The sequence below is a fragment of the Dermacentor albipictus genome, chromosome 1, assembly GCF_038994185.2.
Source record: "Dermacentor albipictus isolate Rhodes 1998 colony chromosome 1, USDA_Dalb.pri_finalv2, whole genome shotgun sequence".
NCBI lineage: Eukaryota > Metazoa > Arthropoda > Arachnida > Ixodida > Ixodidae > Dermacentor > Dermacentor albipictus.
This window is the reverse complement of record NC_091821.1, coordinates 200,694,100-200,711,338: the sequence shown is the minus strand read 5'-3', so window position 1 is coordinate 200,711,338 and position 17,239 is coordinate 200,694,100. Positions and strand designations below refer to the sequence as shown.

The 17,239-nt window shown below is 43.8% G+C and overlaps 1 protein-coding gene across 5 annotated transcripts in view; it reads right to left on the bottom strand.

Annotated features, from left to right (window-relative positions):
- The window catches only part of LOC135903142 (phosphatidylinositol-3-phosphatase SAC1-like), a 93,314-nt gene that overhangs the window by 18,917 nt on the left and 57,158 nt on the right, over positions 1-17,239 (bottom strand). For 4 of the 5 annotated variants that reach the window (XM_065433543.1, XM_065433544.2, XM_065433546.1 and 1 more), the window contains 6 exons: positions 14,332-14,401; positions 14,192-14,264; positions 8,676-8,769; positions 8,469-8,570; positions 5,738-5,798; positions 2,501-2,633 (listed from right to left, as the gene is read on the bottom strand). In XM_065433543.1, coding sequence (XP_065289615.1) covers positions 2,501-2,633; positions 5,738-5,798; positions 8,469-8,570; positions 8,676-8,769; positions 14,192-14,264; positions 14,332-14,401 — 533 coding nt within the window. Of the gene's footprint in view, positions 1-2,500; positions 2,634-5,534; positions 5,574-5,737; positions 5,799-8,468; positions 8,571-8,675; positions 8,770-14,191; positions 14,265-14,331; positions 14,402-17,239 lie in introns of those variants that run through there. The other variant, XM_065433547.1, reaches the window with a different exon arrangement.

Below are 17,239 nucleotides of genomic sequence, written 5' to 3'. Positions count from 1 at the left end.
CGCGAATCGAACCCAGTTTGGTGCTAGGTCAGAGCCGTCGCTTCGATGGGTGCCGCCATGTTTGTTGACGCAAAGCTTTTGGGAACGCTATTTGAGCTCCCGCTAAATCGGTGAAATAGCGTTCCCAACGCAAAACCCAAACGCAGTTTGCGTCTCGCGCATGCGCAGTGGCTTCAACGCTATTTCTTTGGGGCCCCAAAACGTTTGGGGCCCCTATTCTAAAACTCTCTATTCTGTCTTGAAATTGCGTCGTCCTGCCGGTAGGTATCCACTGCCGTCAGCGGGCCGATGTACACCTGCCGTTGCTAATTTATCTGGCTGATCGAGTATATACCTTACACCGTGGCTTCAAATCAACCTTTATTACTGAGATTTTCTCAGTAGTGTTCTGGTATCTAATGGTGATAAGGTTACCAAAGTGTGGCAGTGCAAGTTGATCATTATGGGAAGGTACCTGGGCATTTGGAAAGGTGTCTGGGCATTCAATAGTGGTTGAATCAGATCCATAACCAAAAGCCTAATCTGTAGTTTGAGTGCTTTCTTTGAGCCGCCCTACCAGCTGGCTATTACATTTCATGGATGGTGGCTTTTTGTGAAGAAATTGTGCTTCAGTCAATTTGCATAAAATTGGCTCAGGGTGCAAAAGGTGGGAAGAATCTCATCTTGCCCAGAAAATAAGGGCCCTGCTTTGAAGAACTAAGCGTGTGCAGCCCAAGACATTATGCAGACAATCAGATTATGAAAAGGCCGCAGAATTTTCCACAGATGCAGCCACATGGTGAGCAATATCACTCGGAGCATGCTTCCTAAATCAGCCTACTGACTACATAGTGCGGCAAGCATGGTTTAGCGCACAGCCTCAAGGGCTCGCAGGTGGACTTCTAGAAACTACATTTAAATGTAGCCATACGGCTAAGCGCAATTGTGTAGAAGGCGCTTCTCATCCAAAAACACCCAATGAACATCCATGCAGTTCGCTAAAATGAGCAGATGACACCACCCGATTTTGTCCTGTGCAGAGGTGAAGGGATATTAGTGGCAGCCTAAGGATTGATCCCTTTGATCTAATCAGCACACTTCACCCATAGGCTTCATAGCTTGCCAAATTATGATCTGAACTATGGTGTAATAATAGTTTAAAGGGACACTAGAGGCAAAATTAGCTCAAGCTGCATTGATGGAAGTGTTCCAGAATACTAAATACATCACATTTACAAACAGCTTCACAAGTGAGAAAATTATGAAAGTGCAGACATTGACTGATGCAACCACCATACTCAAGAAAGAGAACTAGCTTCCTTTAAATCTACTGTCTTGGCAATGAGCGGCAGAAACAAAATAAAAAGCTGGGATGTGGTGACAGTGTGAAAGCAAGGAAACACAAATGCAGAAACAAGCAAGCATACTCACAAAGCACCTGGTAACAGCACCAGAAAAAACAAAAGAACAAGCAGATTACAAGTAATACAGAGAAAGTGAGACTACCTGGTGCCATAGCATGGTACCATGCAAATGAAGCAGCACTAGCTGAATGCATGCATGTACATAAAAAACATACAGATCAAGACAAAGAAGCACAATACAAACTCATGTCCTCAGGGTACCAGCAATGAAAACTGAAGCTGCCAACGTACTACAGACGTAGCCATGAACATCAAAAAATAAATGAGGAATGGTGCGAAAGAGCATGCATGCTGTAAGTGGTCCAAATACACACAAAAAAGTAAAATGAGCTGAGAGCAGGAAAAAAAGAAAGAAACAGGGATAATGGCAGCAAGTTAAAATAATGCAAAAAGAGCCCTTGCAAATGATAAGATATTTGGGCAGTGCATTTTTCAGCAGGTAAAATAGAGAAGTCCTATCTTTAATTTCAATTTTCTCCGTTGCCAGGTTGCCTTATAGCCAAGAACAAATGCTGCAAGTGTGCCAGATGTCAGGCTACCTGCTTAGATTAATATCATGTTTGAATTCAGTGCCCCCTTAAAAATTGACAAGCAAGGTATTTTGCTTGTCAAACTTAATAGTACTTGCTAAGGAAAGCCACCCACCATAGAAAGGCACCAGAGCCACAGAGGAGGTAGCAGACACATTACAGACAACAAGGAATAATGATGAAAAGCTGCCTATGAAGATGCTTTATACATAGCAAAGTGAGATGGTGGATCAAATGGGCAAAAGACCACGGTGTCTTTACTACTGACCCAGGCAAAACGCATAGCTCAGGTGAGTAATGTTAGTTATATCTTTTATTTAGTCCCATACATGCTAAGAAGTCTTGGACAAGAGTTTCGAACAGACAACAAGTCAAATAAAAAAATAACAACTTGGAAGGATTTGCATATCGCCTATTCTTGACAAGAAAGGTGCACTTATCTCACAATACACTGCTGCAACTGTCCGCCTCCTAAGGCCAGTGGAACTGTTAAACAAGGCTCCTACTAGCAAGAGTTAGGAAGAATAATAACATTCTGACAGGTGCATGCAAGCAGGCTAGTCTGACCTTCTGCTAGGCGTAAGGTCACGCAGCTTTGGAAAGTCCACAAACTCAGTTCCATAGTACACTATGGCCATAAGAGTCAGGATAGTCATCGCCATCCAGAACAAAAAGTACAGGAAGTACTCCTTTGTGTAAACTGCAAAATAAACAGAAGAAAATAGGTCAGCACATATTTACCACAGAATCTCAGATACAATTGCAATTATCATAATGCTTCAATAATACATTTCCAAAGGCTGAGTCAAGGAAGCCAACAATTAGCAACAGCAGAATAACTAAAAAGGAAAAAAAGTCTTTTTTTGTATATAAAGTACAAAGAGCTATTAGTAACAATGAAATGACACCACAGAAAAACTGTCTAATGGCATTGCACACAAGGAAGGATGGTGATCATCAGTTATTCCTTAAGATATTTTGGCAGTCAAGTGCACATATAGTCAGTGGCAAATGGAAGGTGAATGCTCAAATTCAAAAGTAAAAACAAGAATGGAAGAATTTTGCTGATGTCAAATAAAAGTGCTGCCGATTCTCAACGAGGGCATGTATATTGCACAGTGAAGTTTAAAAATCAACCACACTAATATGTCACATACATCACGCATGGTCTTCTGATTTGAATTACCCATTTGGCTGGTTTTCGTTTGCCAGTGACTGTACAAGTGCGACAGCATCAAAAGAAGTAAGTGTCACTGCTACTGACAAGAGTAGTTGATGTAAAGCCTCCACTTTGAGGAGTGATGCCAACTAAAAACCAGAAAACCTGCAATTCAAATGCTTCCAAAGCCACTAAAACACACCAAATTCGGCAGCAGCAACACTGATGACACATACAAATTTTACTGCTTTTACAAAGAAGCAGTTAAAGAAACACTGGATTTAAAAAAGCTCTTCCTCTAAGCCAAATGATAGAATATAAAAGCAATAACTGTTAAAATATTTTTTGTACAACTCAGAAGCACAGAAACATTCTTCATGCTTGGCAATAGAGGCACTTTGCAATAGTGGTACAGAAGCCATAAACATGGCCAAGTCTTATTTACATACTGAAGTGATAGCTTTGACCAAGCATGCAAAGTCACTTAAGCCTTCTACAAGCCATAACTCCTCCATGAATACACACAATAAAGTTTGTCATAAAGGCTCGTACTGTTATTGAACCTTTTGAACATTTAACTCTAGGAACAAACTGACCTTCTTGCTGCATATCCCCCTTAAGAGTGCTATCCTTTAAACATACTGAGACTACAGCTATTCTGATGAATGTAGTACTGCTTTTACAAGCCTACATCATTTCTCATATACATGTATGTACAATAATGGAAGCAGCAATCCGTCTTTCGGGGAAGTTTATGGAGCAGGAAAATTTGCGGTTCAGAGCAGAAAAAAATGTTGTTTAATACAATTTTGGGGTTTTATGTGCCAAAAACATGATTTGATTACGAAGCACATTGTGTTAATTTTGACCACCTGGGGTTCCTTACCATGCACCCAATGCATAGTACATGGGCTTGGAGCAGTAACTTACTGCTTTGATGCAAAGAGAAAGCTCCCCATGAAGTAAACAGAAAAAGTTACTGCATGAGTAAGTACTGTCTGAAAAATTGCGTTCATTAAGTATTATACTAAGATGCAACTTCTTTTCTTCAACTTGCTGTCCTATTTTCTTATTACTAACTCAAGATAATTGCAGATTAAACTTAAATTGACAGTTAACTCTGCATTTCAATAAAAAGTTTATTGAAATATAGTACTGTTAGTCCCACTTTAGACTGTTACAGGAGTGGGCTTAACACAAGAAAATATAAATTACAATCAATAATAAAAAATACACAGTTCATTCCTCCCAAGCTGTCACTGGCTTCGTTATCCCTTTCATCTGCTATACATTTCATCCGCTTAACTGATGCCCACAAGTTGATATGTACTGCTACCTAATTCAAGGACAATATTTTTGTTGTCCTCGCAGGCGTAGATCATAGATGGAATAGCGTATGTGTTGTGTAGCTTGTGCCTCCATGTCTATTTTCTCGTCCCATTTTCACTTTTTTTCCCCCATGTCTGGGCTGCCTAGTCATAATAAAATGGATAATACACAAAGGTGTGTTGACCAGCCATGCCCTCACAGTTGTGCACCATCATAACTATATAAAATAATTATTTCTGAACTACACACAGCACATGTAAAACACTAATAAAAGGCATGTAGATACCACTAACGGATCACAAAGCAACTGCAAATATCCAGCACGTAGGGTAGCGAGAAATTATGTGCCATGGAAGTGCACACAGTGACAAATAGCCATCAATAATGCACACACATACAAAAAAAAAGTGCATTCTAGCCAACTAGCCAATGTATTGGTCCTATTGCCATATGTGTCCGTCGCTGACCGATTTTTTGCATGCGCTCCGATTATTCAGACTTTTCCACAGCAATGCCACATTCTCCATAGACAATGGCCGATTCAGAAAGGAAGGGGTGTTCTGGGTCCTGCCTGAAATATGCTCATATACTTCAGAGCCAACAAAGTTGTATGCGTTTTTTCTTTTATTTTTTATGCTCGAATATTCAGAACAGGCGTGTGTTGGCATGGGCGTGGCACAATACATGCGATAAACGACAATTAGGTGCAGCATTTAACAGCATTTCCTTCAGGACACAGTCTTGTGCAGTGCTTCTATCACTGCATGTAACTTCGATGTAATTAACAGTATCAAAAAACAATTGCTTTAAATTTGTGCCATATGCATGGCAACACAGAAGGAATTACACTTTATTGCAACAAAATCAGCATTTCTGAGTAAAGTGCTCGGCTTAGCATACTGCCAAAGCAAAAACATTTCATATATAAAATGACTACCCATATTTACAAACTTACTAATTAATATTAAGGGTAGTACTTACAACAAGTTGAAATATGACATTAGATTTCAAACTAACATTTGAAAACCACAACAAAGGTTCGTGCATTAGGTGTTTTGGAATACGAAAACCTAATGGCTAATAGGGTAAAGAAATTTACTCACATATGTAGTATCTTTTAAAAGGCCTACAGAAGCTACCATTCACTAAAAACTGCAACAAAAGGAAGTCATGGTAGGGGAACTAAGGGCACTATTTCACAATTTTTGGTTCAACATTTCCAGACAACTACATCATGAAGACAGCAATTACAAAAATTTGCCTGGTGATTTTTACCCAAAAGTTGTTCAGCTATTCAGCTTGCTCTGGTTGCTTACCTCCCAAGAAGCAGAGACAATAAAGGCAACAACCAAGTGCAACCATCAGTAAGCATGGAAGCTGTAAAAAAGAAGAAAAAAAAGAAGAAGATATCGAGTCAATAAGTCTTTCACATAGTATTTTGTTGTATATTTAGTTAAGATGGATGGGTACTACCCATCTTAACTATGAGGAGCATAGTTATAACTGTCACAGCAGCATGTTCATGAATCAAATTATGGTTGGTGCTTCCCCCTGACTTCAACTTTATACAGTGAAAGGAACTCGGCAACAAATGCTGATGGCTCCAAATAGGGTCAGAAACATCCAAAAATGTACGGCAGAGACCAATGACACTGGAACCTCAGCTATTGTACCAAACTTGCTTCCCAAGGAATACCACAATGATAATAATACCTTTGTAACGAGAACTGCTACATTGTACAGCATCAAAGAAGTATGCAGTTGGAGCACCTTGCAGGTATGTCTCTCAGACTGGCCTGCACCTAACAAAGGGTCTTCAGAGTCCACTAAGAGTGAGCAATATGTCTGCAAGTCATTTGCAATGATCCATCTGGGAAGCTGCATTCTTTCCTTTGAACCACATGAAATTAGAAAAAAAAATTAATGCTGATGTTGAGTTACGACTTTATTGATTGGGCTATCTTCACGTGAATGTGATGCGAGCACCTGCATTTACAGCATAAAAGCGCCCCTTTCTCATTGAACAAAGGCTGTGTGATATACAGGGCATCCCAACTGTCATGCACCAAGATTTAAAAATATGCAAATGCAAATAGCTGGACAGAACCGAGGTAATGTTGTTTGCTGTCGCTTGGAGACACTTAGATTATTTTTTGCATTATGCCTAACTGCATAATCAGTCTTAATTAATCAACTTCTCAAATATTACAATTAGATTACATTAGGCACACAAAGTGCCTCAAGCGGCCAGTCGCATGGCAATTTTGCATGTATTCGCGGGCATCGTTTACGCTCGAAAAAACACTTTTAGGTAGCACATATTCAGCAACAGAAAACTGCATTGAGAATTTTTCATGTTGCTCTGCAATTTTCCCATTAAGGCTTTTCATCGAATTATAATATTTGAGAAGTTGATTAATTAATTAAGACTAATTATGTAATCAGGCAAAATGCAAAAAATAATCTGAGTATCTCCAAGCGACGGCAAACAACATTACCTTGTTTCTGTCCAGCTACGCAGCATTTGCTTACTTTAAAATCTTGGTGCATGGTAGTTGGGACACCCTGTATAAAGCAGCTATGAATGCATGTTCCCTTTCATGGCCCTCAGATAATGCATTTATTGTGCATGTGTGATTGCCTTTATTAAAGAAAGAAGAAGAAAGAGAGAGATAAGGGAGGGAAGGAGAAACACTAGACTCAAGCTTGTCCTCATTTTACACCTGCGCAAGCTGAGGTGGTTCGTGCCTGCAGGGCATTGAGAACCACGATGGCTAGAACCATAACAGCCATAACAGCCAACAGCAGTCAGAGTGATCTCTCAATTCAACACGTCTCAAATGATAGTTGCAAGAAAATAAATAGGTGTTTAACTATTTAGCTTCTTTCCCACACAAAGAAAAGTATATCTTATGGTCTTTACCACTAGACTGAGTTTGCAAATGCAAGCTTAAAAACACATTGCTGGCTTGCTGGCTCGCACTTTTTACCACTGAGCACTAAAATCAAGCAGTCTTCCAGTCACCATCGCCACTAATAGAACAGTTTGTCCAAGAAAGATTTTCAGTAGAAAGGCGCAAACTGAGGACTGTTTTCTCATTTTGCTTTTTTGATTGTCAAGGCATCACACTTCATTATGCTTAATGTAGCTCCAACACCATGAAAAAGGTTACCAGCAATACTTGAACGTTCAGGTATGGTGAACAAAAGCAGAAAAGTTATGAGGAAATGTGTGTTAAATAATGCACACAAAAAGTAATCAGGGTGTTGGAAATGTTTTCTGCTTAAGAAAAAGAAAAATTCTGCACGATATAGAAGGAAAGAAATATGAAGGGGACACAGCAGAGAAATGCTAAATCGCTTTAGGTTGGTAGATTACAATGTAGTCCCAACACCATGAAAAAGGCTACCAGCAATACTTTTGAACGTTCTGGTATGGTGAACAAAAGCAGAAAAGTTATGAGGAAATGTGTGTTAAATAATGTACACAAAAAATAATTAGGGTGTTGAAAATGTTTTCTGCTTGAGAAAAAGAAAAATTCTGCACGATATAGAAGGAAAGAAATATGAAGGGGACACAGCAGAGAAATGCTAAATCGCTTTAGGTTGGTAGATTACTGTTTTAAGAACTCTATTTGCACTTGTTTGATAAAAATAAGTTCTTTGTTAGTGGTAAAGGTGAATTACTAAACTTCCCTTCTTAAGTTTTGGACTGAAATCATAGCCCCGAATAATGAAATCTTATTTTTTCACCTTTTCTCTTTAACCAAGCCTCTGCTGACTTACCTGCTTGGTATTCTGGAAGTGTAATCTACTAATCTAATTTAATGCAATAACACTCTTCAGAGCTTATATTTTGTAATGTTCCATTTAATTTTCTGTTCTACTCATCATCATGCGGCCCACTGAGTGGCCTATACCAGTGATAACGGTAGCACGGCAGCATGTGAGAGGAATGGTAAGTTAAATGGGACACGTGAAAAAAATTGAACCAGCCAAGGGGCTACTTGATGTCAATCTAATGTCCAAGCATTACTTTCAACTTACCAGCCAGTACTTGTTTTCCCTGCGAACTTTAAGTGGACATGAAACAGCTGCACCTTCACCTTCTTGGACCCTGTAGTTTCCTAGGAAAAGATCAATGGCATCCTGCAACGCAAAAGATTTTGCATTTAGCAAGGTGTACACTGCAGGAAGGGCATGTTCCCTGCAAAAGAAAGGCAGCTAACGAGTCAACAAAAAATGGAAACTTGCCTGCCTGAAACCATCATTGAAATTGTTCTTGATGTAGCGGACAGCAGAGTTGTAGCCATCTCTCATTGCTCCAAGGAAGGTACGTTTTCCAGTCCTTGAAAGAGACGTGGCGGAGCCAGAAATTGTAATACACATAATATATATGCTATGTGATAAAATTTCCACCCTGTTAGATATGGAGCTGTTTCCTGCGATTACTTCGAGTTCCCCAAACCACTTCGAAACGCAGCACAACTAATTGAGGAATGCAGAAGCAGGAATGCACATTCCAGAGGAGCACCCGACCAGTGCAAACAAGTTTGCGGCCCCCAGGTCGTGCGCCGCCGGGATTAGAAGTGGGCCTCGGACAATGGAGCATGAGCAGCCCTCCCCTTCTCCTCGTTAGAAGAAGTGCATTGCCAGTCTGCGAGGCAAGACCGCAGAGAGCCGCCAGGTGTGACACCGCGACACGGGCGCCTACCATTGGCTGAAAGTGGCGTCATCGGAGCGGACTCTCCCATTGGTCAAACATGACGTGACTTACAGTGCTCGAAGGGTTTATAAGAAGCCTTCCAGAGAGACCAGAACATGCCCTGTTTCCCTGATTCACCTCTCTTGAACTTCTTGCCACGGGCCGCAGCGTCCGAGTTGCTGCCGGCCCGTAATGACTGTACGAATGTTACCTGACGTCTCACCTCCCTGTACATAATGTAGAATAAATCCTCCCAAGTTTTGGGTTTTCATCCCGAAGTCCGTCCTCCAACCCCTACATCTGGTTGGCAGCAGTAGGATCGCCTCCGAATGCATCAGCTGGTGGCAGCGCTACGTATCAACCTTCGTCGAGAGAGATCCTAAGGAACCGGGAAGAGCGAAGAAGAGAGAGCCTTCGTCGAAAGAGGTCCGAAGAAACTGGGAGTAGCGAAGAAGGAGCGAGCCTTCAACCCAGGGAGTCCGGAGGAACCAGGAACAGCGGACGAATGAACCGGATGGCAGGGTGCTGCAACCGTAAGTGAGCGCGTGGTTTTTTTCCTTATGATTCGCCAGACTCTAATGCTGTGTGTTCATTTTGATAGTTCTGGGAATCGGGAGTTTGATGCATCGTGTGTTTGCACAAATTAATTAGGGAAAACAGTTTTAACCCCCTGTCGGGGCAGCTGCCATGGATCTTAGAAGGTTGACGAGGTTAGACTTGTTGTTGGTGTGCGACGATTTGGGAGTTGAGGCGGACGAACGGATGAAAACGCCAGCTATCATAAAGGCGATTAATGATAGTGGCAATGATGACAAAAGCATTGAGCTTGCTTGGGAAGTGATACAGGAGCCACGGGAGCGTGTGCGTCATGTACGTTTGCGAGAGCGTCGTGAACTTAGGAGTGAGCGTCAGCGTGAAGAACGCGAGAATGAACGGAAGCATGAGCTTCAAGAACTTACTCTTAGGTGTGAGCGTCACGAACGTGAGAAGGAACGCGAACGTGAGTATCAGGAACGTAAGCTTGAGCGTGAGCAAAAGTATGAGAGAGAGAAGGCAGCACTGATCAAAGAGATACAGTATTGCGATCAGTTATTGGCACAGAGACAACGGCTGTCTGAGAATTCTGTAGGAAGTACAGAGCGAAAGAATGAGGAAGTGTCTAGCAGATTTTCGCCAGAAGCCGACGAGAAGAGTAGTGCCTGTGAGATTGGCTGCCGATTCATAAGTAAAGGGAAAAGGCTAGCTGCTAACGATGCCTTAGTGGCAACAGAGGCCGTTAAAGGCCGCAGTGAGAGCGACGAGGTGCTGTGCCAACAGATGACTGTGGAGACAGCTAGGCCAGCTGCGAACAAATTGGCACAGTTACCGCGCGTGTGCGTCGCTGGTAAGGTTAGCGAGTTTGCTAGCGAAGAAAAGGGTACTGTTGACGCGACAGACGCGGGCACCCATGTCAGGTCAGATCTGCGTGCAGAGGTGAGGTGCGAACTGGACGATGCAGTTGAGAGTAGTTCTCGGGATGGCGAGCTCCGTAGTCCACGAGAGAACAACTGCATTGTTCAGGGATCGGTGCGGCTCTCCGCCAGTCTAGATAGCCTAGAGAGGGATGATTCAGTTGTTAATCATTCGGACTGTGCGCGTGAGACAGCGATCGATACCGACGGGCTGTGTGTCGATGCACAGCGTGCGCTGGGCAATGTAGTAGAGGGCAGTTCGCAAGAGTGCGAGTTGTCTAACTCGAGTAAAGCCTGCTGCATTGTGCCAGAGTCGGTTGAGCTGTCCGCCAGTCGAGGCATAGAGAGTGTTGATTTAAATGTAAATCACTCAGACTGTGCGGGTAAGAGACCGATCCGGGCCGACGAAATGTGTACCGGCCAGCACGAGGCACGAGAAGGCGACATGAAAACGAGTGCAAGGAGAAAGCGCCGTAAAAAGAAGCGCGGTAAAGACCGAAAGACGGTAATTAATGTAGCGCCGCCAAAGATGGCGAGAAACCCAAATGGGCAGGGCGCGAGAAGAAGAAAGGTGCGGTCGTCATTGACGATATTGACGCATCCAAAACGAGCGAGCCACAGGTCAAAGGGGGACCGCGAAGAATGTTCTGCGCGGACGCGGACAAAGGGCACGAGGCAGTTAAACTCCTCGTCGTTCCGTAGTTCTTTTCACAGCTCAGCGTGCAGTTCGAAGAAACGCAAGGTGGCAGGACGAGACCAGGTGGGGAGTAGCGACGCGGTCAATCGAGTTCGTGTTGAAAGCGGGGCGGGAGGACGCAAATTGGCAGGAGACCATAACGTCTTGGGGGAGCTGATAGTGAATCAGCCCTTTTGTTGTCTCTCGGCAGCCAGAGTAGCTTTCAAACCACGCCCACCGCGGGTTCGACTCAAAGTATGAGTCAGACGTAAGCGTTTGGAAAGGGAGGCCAGGAGCGCTTCCGTAGAAATGAAGTGTGTTGTTTTTTATTTTGAGCATCGGAAAGTTTTCGCGATTTGAGACTGAGATTTCTTTCAATATGTAAACGTATGAGCTTTGTTTGTGTTTTCGTTTGAGAAGCTCCGAGATTTGAAAGATGCGTTTTAAGTAAACATGTAGACTCGCGAGATGCTCATTAATAAGTAGATAGGCTTTTTTTTTTGTGTATGTGTGAGTAACCTAAAGGTCAAGGTTATCGTCGAAAGGCCTATGGTAAAGCGCGTGTTTTATTTAACCTTCTTTCTTTTTAAGTGTTTTGAATTTTCTAAGGTTAAGCGCGTAGATTTTCAGTGAGTGCATGATTTGCACTGAGAAGCGTTCTTAGTTCCATTAGCGCGTGTCCTGTGTGGACGGAAGGAAGCAGATTTATGACTGGGTTGCTTGTGTGTTGAGGGCAGCCGTATTCTGACTTCTATTATAAGTATGCGTGGAACGAGTTATTAAAAGACGCATTATTTTAAGGGTTCTGCGGAGTAAGTCCCGCAAGTTTAATTGTTCGTTTACGTCACGTGTCCTGTAGGACTTTCAGGGAAGAAACGTGAGTAAGCGTAAATGAAAAGTTTGCCTACAACGCAAGTACGCGTTTTGTTTAGTGACCACAAGACTAGTGCGCTTGTGATTACGTACTTGTGAGGATGACCAGATTGTTCAGTGGCACCAATACGTGCGATAAGTACGCCACTGCGATAGATTGGAAACATGCTGTTCGTGTAGTTAGGCCACTTATGTTATGTTCGGCTGTTTTCATTTGTTGTTTGCATCGTCAACGACCCTTTTGTTTTGTAACAACAATGGTACTCTGGTCTTGTCGGCAATCGAGGAGAAATGCATAGCTGTTTGGAGGGGTGGTTGGAACTGTTTTGTCAAAATTGGGGAACTAAAAGATCAGGGTTGATTTTGACTCAGTAATAGCCTGGTGAGTCAGGGGTGAAGAGCCTGCGCTTACGCGTGGTGCAGCGCTGTGTCGTTTGGTTTGTTTGACGTATGTTCTCCAGGGCCCAGGATCCCGAGGGTTGTCAAACGAGGCTCGACCCCAGTACCCTGCAGCTTCTTTCAGCGTTCCTCATGGCCAGCGAATTGAGTTCACCGGCCATTCAGAACAACCGGGGCGAGGACGAGCTGTTAGATATGGAGCTGTTTCCTGCGATTACTTCGAGTTCCCCAAACCACTTCGAAACGCAGCACAACTAATTGAGGAATGCAGAAGCAGGAATGCACATTCCAGAGGAGCACCCGACCAGTGCAAACAAGTTTGCGGCCCCCAGGTCGTGCGCCGCCGGGATTAGAAGTGGGCCTCGGACAATGGAGCATGAGCAGCCCTCCCCTTCTCCTCGTTAGAAGAAGTGCATTGCTAGTCTGCGAGGCAAGACCGCAGAGAGCCGCCAGGTGTGACACCGCGACACGGGCGCCTACCATTGGCTGAAAGTGGCGTCATCGGAGCGGACTCTCCCATTGGTCAAACATGACGTGACTTACAGTGCTCGAAGGGTTTATAAGAAGCCTTCCAGAGAGACCAGAACATGCCCTGATTCCCTGATTCACCTCTCTCGAACTTCTTGCCGCGGGCCGCAGCGTCCGAGTTGCTACCGGCCCGTAATGACTGTACTACTGTTAATTGACGCTCACCTCCTTGTAAATAATGTAGAATAAATCCCTCCCAAGTTTGGGTTTTCATCCCGAAGTCCCGTCCTCCAACCCCTACAACCCTAAGAATGCTTGCACAATGAAATATGAATATAGAAAGCTTTATGGCCATTATAAAAAAAGAACATGTATCTTTAGTTTCTTAGAGAAGAAATTTGGCTAATAATAATATATCATTATGAGCACTGTGAATGGCACTATAGATGTAGGCACACTTGACACCAAGGCAGGTACACAAATTTTTATTTCTTATTGTTAAATATATAGAACTAGTGTTGGCTTTTAAGTGAAATCTATCTTTTAAATAATCAAGGATATGACTGAAAAGCTGATGTTTGAGTAAAATTTTGAAAGACACACATTTGCCGCAGATATCAAAAGTTTGTGTAATAAGACACGCAGCTGAATTGTAAGCAAGCTTCAGAAGTCAAAATTTATAATACTTTATTAAATAAAGGCAAAAAGTAACACTAATATGTTTAATGTGCCATGTGTGGTAATTTTTAAAAACGAACTCTTGTGAAATTAAATAAAAAATGCCACACTTCTCTTTACAAATTCTTGATAGCCTAGTAATGCAATTAGTAGCTTCTACTAATTCGACAGTGGTTAATTCGACCTGGCATGTAATTTGACAGCATTCAGATATCCTAAAATATGCCCACATATGTTAACACGGCTTCCAATTTGAAGATGGCATAAGTCAGCACAATTTTGAATCCTAATCATAGTCGACTACATAGAGAAAAAGTTTAATCATGAACCAAAAATCTTTTGTGTATGCCTGCCATGTAGCCTGTAAGACCAACTGTTTATTTCAGATAGCGATAGAAGGGGTGCTTATGAAATTGTTTCTTTTTAATCTTACTATGTGCATTTACTATTTTCACTACGCACCAAAGATTTCACACCAAACTATGCCAACACCCTGCTAATGTGACGTCGTATGGCTTGCCTTGTATAGTCGGTCTTGAGGGCTCCAGTGCCTGCATACTGGATGCTGCAGAAGTCACCATTGTCTGCCCAGACTGCAATATTGGCCAGTAATTAGAAGAGCAACAAGTTGCAAAACTTAGCAAGGCTATCTTTTTTTACCATTCTTGTACAGGGCCTCAAAACTAGCATGTTGCTTTATGGTCTCTCCAGGCACCAGGACACCCATTCGCTAGAGGGAAAGAAGGCATGTTAAAAACCTGGAGGCAGAATAACAATATTGCTTACTCAAAAATAAATGCGATAAGTGGCAATATTTTCACATAAGGCATCAAAATTTCATTAGGGTGTAAAAATACAGTGGTAGCACTGTTGCTCGGATAAGCACCCATCCCTACTTATAAGTAGCTTTCAATATGAATTTCTTGACATAACTGGCAGGACTCTGCAGTAAATTTTTAAGGTTTTGAAATAACACAGCAAGCATGAGCAGCACTGACACATCACGCTCCAAAGTGCAAAACCCCATCACACTATCAATGATGCTTGCCACCATGCAAATTGAGGAACATGCATCAAGTAAACCATGTCAACTTCAGGTTTTGCCCCCTTACTATGTGGATGAAGAAAGTATGCACAATGTCTTTTTTTTTTTGCCAGCGGTTTTTGCTGTGCACACTAAAGTAGAGGAGAGGAAGGCTAACAAGTTATGGGCAACTTTCAGAAGTACTCTCCTTTAAAAATGTTGAATAGAACCTTCAATGGCAAGAAAGTCTTTCTCTAAGAAAGTCTTTCTCTTTCCCTTTTACACACACACACACACACACACACACACACACACACACACACACACACACACACACACACACACACACACACACACACACACACACACACACACACACACACACACACACACACACACACACACACACACACACACACACACCGTTACTAGACTAGCTTCAGTTGTAAAACTCCCCGCTCGCGCGCTTACAGCCGCTGTCGCCACTTCTGTGACAGCCGCCAGATGGCCGCGCTGTTCCATCGGGCTCCACTGCAGACGCCTCGTCACAGCCTTGAGCTCGTGCGGACGGGCAGTTTGCGCGTGTTTCACGCTCGCTGGCGTTCTCCCTTGTCCGAATTAGTGATACCACGAGAAAGCGGTATCCACCTACTGCAATAAGATTTATCGCGTGAGTTCGTTAATACTGAGAAAAGGGTAAACTGCACGAAAGGAAGAAACGCATACAGCGAAGCGCAGAAGCTGCATTTCTAGATGCCCCTGTGTTTCTTCCTGTCGTCTTAACATTTCGCGCAGTTTAAGCTCATGAGCCTGAATGTCTGGCCAAGGTGCGTGATTGCAGGATGAACTTCATCCCCACTGAAGCTTCTCACGACGCCACAGAAGCACTACAAAAAGAAGGATGAGGTTGGTCTTTGTACACATTAGCCACAAAAAAAAAAAAAAAAGAAGTCGGGCTTTTCATTTCGTGCAGATGGTAAATCAGCGAAGCTGAAACGTGCGGCCCCTGTGTTTATCACTGGGTTAATCCCGAGGGTTCATTAAAGTATTTCTCAGTCATGAGGTTACACGCACGAGCGGCTGCGACGGAGACGACGACGTCACTGACTGTATGCCCGCAGTCCGCAGTTGTCGCTCGCGTTCGATGTCTCGAGTTTGCTCGGCGGCGTGGTTAGCAGCCTTCGCCTGCGATTTGCCGCTTGTACATTCTTCGATATAAATTTCTTCAAAATTAAATATTTCCGTTGTGTAAGACCATGAGTGGCTCATACTCCCTTAAGCAATGGCTCATACCCCCGTAAACGGGGCCTCCCCATTACGACGACAGAAGTGAAGTGAAATTCTACGCAGGAAAGATGAACGGCCACTCAGCCCGCTGTGCAAGACGAGGACGAACGCGGGAGCAGTGGCATGAGCGTGTGCCGTTGATTTCGCAGAGAGTTCCCGGTCGGCACGAGGAATAGCTCTGTTTCACGCCGAGCAAAGCGTTGCATTGCTGGGAGCACAGAAAAAGTGGTGCGCCGAACTATAGAGGCTAGAAGGTTATCTTCTAGCCTCTATAGCCGAACTGTCGACATCGTTCCAATAGCAGCTCTGAAGCCAGGTACGCTGCACGTCAGCATCGTCTACTGATATTAAGAAACTCGGCGAAGGCTACAGTTCCACAGATGACATGCTTGCTGAAATTCGTCGTCAACAACGAACCACAGAATACACCAACGCTGCACCGCATGCTTAGTCCAGCCCGCCCGCGTAGCCGGCCAGTGAGGAAGTGAAGCCGGGCGCGACTGCAGCGCCACGAAGGCGCGGGCGGGTGGCAGTTCCGTGCAACGGCGCCGTTTTAAAACTGAAGCTAGTCTAGTAACGTTGCCCCCCTCCCCACACACACACACACACACACACACACAAAGGCCACAAAGTCAAGTGGTGACCTTTCTGATTTTATGGCAAAGAGCCGCACATATGACGGAAATGGCAGTGCCTGTGTCAACAAGTGTGAATGTAGTGACTCCTTCAACTTGTATTTGTGTAATGTTTTGCGGTGATAGCGGATGTCTTGGCTATTTCGACAATCGTGCAGCTCTTGCCTCCGAAGCTGCAACACTTAGTTTCCCTGATTGGAAGGCGGGCAACAACGCATAGGCGATATCAAACGGCAACAAGGTGATAGTGAACGACAGCATCTGAAGTTCTGGCGACCAGTCCAGAAGTTCGGTGATGGGTTTGAATCAGCATCCTTGTGGGCTGCAGGTACGTGTGGATCAACGACGACATCTGGACATTGCAGGCGGCGGTGACAAAAGCGTGCCACATGTTGCGCGAGACAGCAGGAGGAACATGTCGGCAGATTGTCTCGCGTGCGCCACGGATCTTGCGGCTGGAAGTACTGAGGGGGCATTTGAGGCACAGGGAGAAGTGCTGGGCGGCGGTGGCGGATTCGGGTAGGGAAGTGTTGTTGGTCTAGGATGCGACACAACTTCAGCGCATGTCAGCGGTGCGGCAATCGAAGTGTGCTGGTAGGACGGCGGAAAAGCCTCTGCAACC